The following is a 4,831-nucleotide window of genomic DNA, read 5'->3' as shown; positions in this document are numbered from 1 at the left end:
GGGCCTTCATCAAGCAGGTCTTCCCAGTCTTTGCATCTAGGAGAGAGAGAGCAATGAATGGGCTGTGTGTGTACTTTGCACTCAGCTGGATTACTTGATTCAGAACTTCTCTCTCTACAACTAAATGCAATCATTATTTTACAGGCTTTTCTTGGTATTTTTAGTCTGCATTAGAGGCAAAACCTTCAGCCTGGAGAAGAGAAGACTGCGTGGAGACCTCAGAGCAATTTTTCAATATCTGAAGGGCCTACAAGGAGTCAGAGAGGGACTCTGTGTTAGGAACTGCAGTGACAGGACAAGGGGTAATGGGCTCAAACTGAAGGAGGGGAAGTCTAGGTTGGATGTAAGAAGAAATTTTTTTCCTGTGAGGGTGATGAGACACTGGCACAGGTTGCCCAGGGACGTGGTGGCTGCCCCAACCCTGGTGGTGTTTAAGGCCAGGCTGGATGAGCCTTGAGCAACCTGATCTAGTGAGGAGATGTCCCTGTCCAGGGCAGGGGGTTGGGACTAGATGATCTGTAAGGTCCATTCCAACCCCTAATTTCTATGATTCTATACATAATTAATGCCATTCTCCACCCCCAGGTGGACATTAAGAACACAAAGAATGGACAGAGAACACACAGAACCACGAGCAGATTCTGCTGCTTCCCTCCTACATTAACAAGTGCTGCCTCTGCTCACTCTGTATTCCATAGACATTCCATAAGCAGCAATCTACCTGTGTATTCAGAATTGGTGAGAAATTTGGAGTTCCTCCTTAAATACTCCAGTAGCCCATCCAGTGCCTCGGGGCTGCCCCTTGCCACGGCACTGAAGAGCCGATCCCTGTCGAAGCGATTTGGGTCCTTTTGGCTAAGGGACAAAGGCAAAGAGTTAGGAAGTTCTGGAGAGAGGAAGAATACACCCATTAAATGGCACGGTGCCATGAGAGGAGGGAGTAAGAAAAGTTTGACAGAAAAAAAAACCCAAGTATTTTATTTTTGAGTCAAGGGAAAAATAGAGACAGTTATTTCCCAGAATGCTCGTAAGTGGCTGCTCTTTCCATCAGTTGGAGCTCTTCCCAGATCCAGTCTGATGTGCAAGGCTGGAACAGAGCCAGAGCACAAAGAGAAGCCCAAGATAGCTGCAGGACCAGAGTCAGGCCCATCACATGGTACAATCCACTCCCCGAGCTGCTTTACATCCCTCCCTGGCAAGAGCAGCCCAGTTGTACAAGGCTCCATGAGAAGCTGCTCTGACAACCCAACTTGGCTTATTTAGTGTTAGTTCAGCTCTACCCAAATACTTAACACACACCATACACCTTCCAGGTGCAGGAGAGGGCTACAACATCCTCTTTCTGCTTTTAATTACCTCCCACCAGATGCCTGTAGCATTCCCACATTGCCACCTTTGGTTTGGACTTGGTAAGGTCCATAGGTCCTCACCAGGAGAGATCAGTACTGATCACAGATCTCACCCTTCGAACACCCAACAGTTACTCACTTGCTGACAAGTCCTGGCCGATAGTTCAGATTAATCTTGACTTTAGGAGAAAAGTCACTGCTCTCCTTCTGATAAGGTGTCTCCAAGGGTCGTGGCTCTGCTTTCTTTCCATGTCCTGATCTTTCTTCCTTTTTAATAGGTGCAGGTTTATCTTCCTGGACACTGTCGTCAGTTTCTAGCAATCCTATGAACCTGTTCCTCTGAGCTGGGCCTGGCTGTCCACTGGTGAAGTTATCCATTTCTAGGAGAGATGGACTTTCAGATCAAAGATATTCCCTTCTGGGGGACTAAACCTGTGAGGGAAGAGGGAGAATTCACACAATTTGTTCACAAATCCAGAACACGTTCAGTGTAGCAGAGAGAAAAGCAAATCTCCAGGTCCCACATTCTACAGTTGACTACAGGTCCCCTGAGAGAGAGAGATTTGGTAAAACTCTGCAGAGTATTTGGATAAAGCATCAGGGCCTTAAACAGAGTTGCACTGGAGGAGAAGTTCAAAAGCAGTTCATGAAATCCAGGCAACTTCTGAGCCCCCTTTGTGAGATGACCTCACCTGTTGGCAGCAGCACAGGTTCCTTACATAAAAGGCAAGGAAAGTGGATCTTTAGGAGACTATGATCACTGTTCTTGCCTCAGTGCAACCAACACAGGCTGGTCACCAAGTGGCCAAAAAGATAAGATTCATGTAGGCCTTCTTTGGAACTGAGTGATAAGTTTGTTACATTCTGGGTTGGTGAGCATTACACTAACACAGGGGAAAATGTGCACAAATTATGTTCCACTCATGCACTCTGACATTTCATCCTGGGGTGAAAGGAGTGGGATCTCCCCAGTGTTTGGAGCTGTTGGTTATCCATGAGAGCAGTGCCAAACACACACCCCAGAGCCATGAGGACACTCACAGCCCTGGGAGCCTGCACAGAGCACAGATCTGCACAGAGAGCATCAGTATCCAGCAGAGCACCCAGCCAGCCACTGCTCCCACCCAGCACATCCTCCACTCCCTTTGGAGACATCTGCTCATATCCATCCGAATACATCTCAGACCACACCCAGCAGCAGCACTGAGTGCAGATTCACCCAGCTGTGAGGCAGCAATTAAACATCCACAGTTACCAACCTGCAGCAGAGCTGTCAATAACTCTGTCTCCTTCCCATGCACTCCCTCCAAACAGTTAACAGGTTTTGTCTGAGGTGAAATCCCCTTTGCTGGGACCACAGCCACACTCCATAGCCTGTACCAGCAAAGAGGTAAATGGACACAGCATTAGCATTTTGGCTTCAATTAGGGTGTGAAAAAAAACCCCACAGTTCTAGGCAGAAAACAACCACAAAACATCTTTATGCAGCTCACAGCCAGAAATCCAAGGGCTGATTTCAAGACAAACTGTTACAGCAATTCAGCCATTCAGTTTAGTCTGAGCTCTAATGACAAACATTCCTCTGCACACACAGACATACACCCTCTGATCCCACTCCAGACCTACTTCCTCCCCCAAAACACTTACTGGTACATTTGCTGATCCTTTAGAGGGATATTTGTACTTCCATAAGAGTTTACTTGTGCTTTTCTGTCTTCCTTTCCCCCAGATCATTTCTCAGCTGCAGTTTCCATCCCTCCACAGCGCTCAGGAGAGTTATTTATTGTCAGCCTTGCCCAGACAGACTGTCTGGTTTAAAAGCAAGAGCAAAATGGTCCTATAAAAAGGACCCAGTGGTATATACACCCACTCCGTGCGTCCCTGGCACGCACAGGGAGCACCACTCTGTGTGCCAGCTCAACTTCCACTTCTCTCCTCAGGAACTGACTTCTTGCTTTCTGAGACCTCACCAAGCCATTTTGAGTAGTGCAGCACCAAGCTCTGCTGTCAGAAGAGGAAGAGCACAGCACTTACCCCAAGTTGCTGCTTCAAGCTCCACCCAAGAACTGATCTGACAAGGAGTCCCAACGGATCCTTCAGAGGGTGAATAATCTCTCAGCAGAAACCAAGTCAAACACCAACAAGTGTTGCTAAGCATGAGAGCAGACCCCAAATTGTTTACGTCCATGGGTGAGAGTCCTTCACCTCTGCAGGGAAGACCATGTTCATATTAGCAGCCTGTTAGTGGCACAGCATGGAACTCCTGGCTGGTGGTGTCCATGAGAGAAGCCAAGCTGCCTGTGAGAAGCAATAATCCCAGATTCCTGTTATTTACTCAACTGTATAGCTTTTAGCAAAGTGAAGGAGAGCTTGCACAGGAAATGACTAGAGAGATTTCTCAGTAAAAGGCAGAGCCAATGAGTGCAGTGCTCTTATATGGGAAAGCTGGCTGGCTATTACAAATTCTGAATGCTTAACCCCTGCCTGCACTGAGAGAGGCAACATCTCGTGGCTTCCAACCACAGCTCACTCACAGCCCAAGAGAGAGGCTGGTTTGTCCCAGAGCCCCTGGTTGAGTTGTGAGGTTTGTCACAAGGCTCCCTCAGGCAGCCCCAGGACAAGCAAATGTGCCTTGAAACAGCTGAGGTCAACTGTTTCCGTGGGAAGTCAGATCTCCTGGCACAGCTGCACACACCCCAGCGACCAGGCAGTGTAAACTGTGAGTAAATAGGCTAACCAGAGTGTTACCCTACAGACTGCAGTGTCAGCTGCTCATCACAAGCTCAGGGGACTGCTCAGAGCAGTCCCAGGGCAGAAACACTCACCACTGGCTACTTAATTTGCCACTAATGCCTAGTTCTTAATGGGAGGGTTCTCCAAAGGAGTGACAGTCTTGGAGAGACTATTCCTGGGAGAACAGACTGCTCATCCCTACTGTCCTTGGGACCACACCACCCCCCCCAATACCACTTCACTTACCACTCATAAAACAGGACCCCTGGGAAACAGAGGACATGAGCCCACAGCAGTGTTTTAGCTCTTTCTCTCCCTCCCTAACAGGCCCAAGGAGGGCAGTGTGATCATCTCCCACAGCAGCAGCATGGGATGGCATCCAGCACCCACTGCCTCAGCAGCCTTTCCCAGAGGAATGCTGCTGCAGTGGTTCTCACCTGAACTCTTGCTGCTTTACAAAGCCATTTATATGACCAAGAGCTCATCTAGAGAATCTTATTAACTAACAAAACAGTCAAGAGCTCTTCTAGTCAACACCTAGGGGCACATTCCAGGAGAAATCCCAAAAGTTTAGTTAACCATTGGCCCAAAAACACTGAGAAGGAGTGTCATATCTTGACACACTGAACTCTGGCTGTGGCTTTCTTCACCCAAACCTACCATGAGCCAAAAGAGAACCTGAAGCAATCCTCATCCCCCAGGACTGCAGGATGCTGTGACGTTTCCTGGAATGTGGTTGTCACCCATAG

The 4,831-nt window shown here is 48.3% G+C and overlaps 1 protein-coding gene across 1 annotated transcript in view; it reads right to left on the bottom strand.

Moving 5' to 3' along the window:
- Positions 1–1,727, bottom strand: part of TRPV2 (transient receptor potential cation channel, subfamily V, member 2) — a 9,804-nt gene extending 8,077 nt beyond the window's left edge. The window contains exons 1-3 of the mRNA XM_009077752.1: positions 1,489–1,727; positions 722–855; positions 3–36 (exon numbers count right to left, since the gene is read on the bottom strand). Coding sequence (XP_009076000.1) covers positions 3–36; positions 722–855; positions 1,489–1,727 — 407 coding nt within the window. The remainder of the gene's footprint in view (positions 1–2; positions 37–721; positions 856–1,488) is intronic.
- Positions 1,728–4,831: the final 3,104 nt, after the last annotated feature.

Source organism: Acanthisitta chloris, unplaced genomic scaffold, assembly GCF_000695815.1.
Source record: "Acanthisitta chloris isolate BGI_N310 unplaced genomic scaffold, ASM69581v1 scaffold40726, whole genome shotgun sequence".
NCBI classification, from domain to species: domain Eukaryota; kingdom Metazoa; phylum Chordata; class Aves; order Passeriformes; family Acanthisittidae; genus Acanthisitta; species Acanthisitta chloris.
Note: the sequence above shows the minus strand (reverse complement) of the source record. Positions and strands in the feature narration are given on the sequence as shown.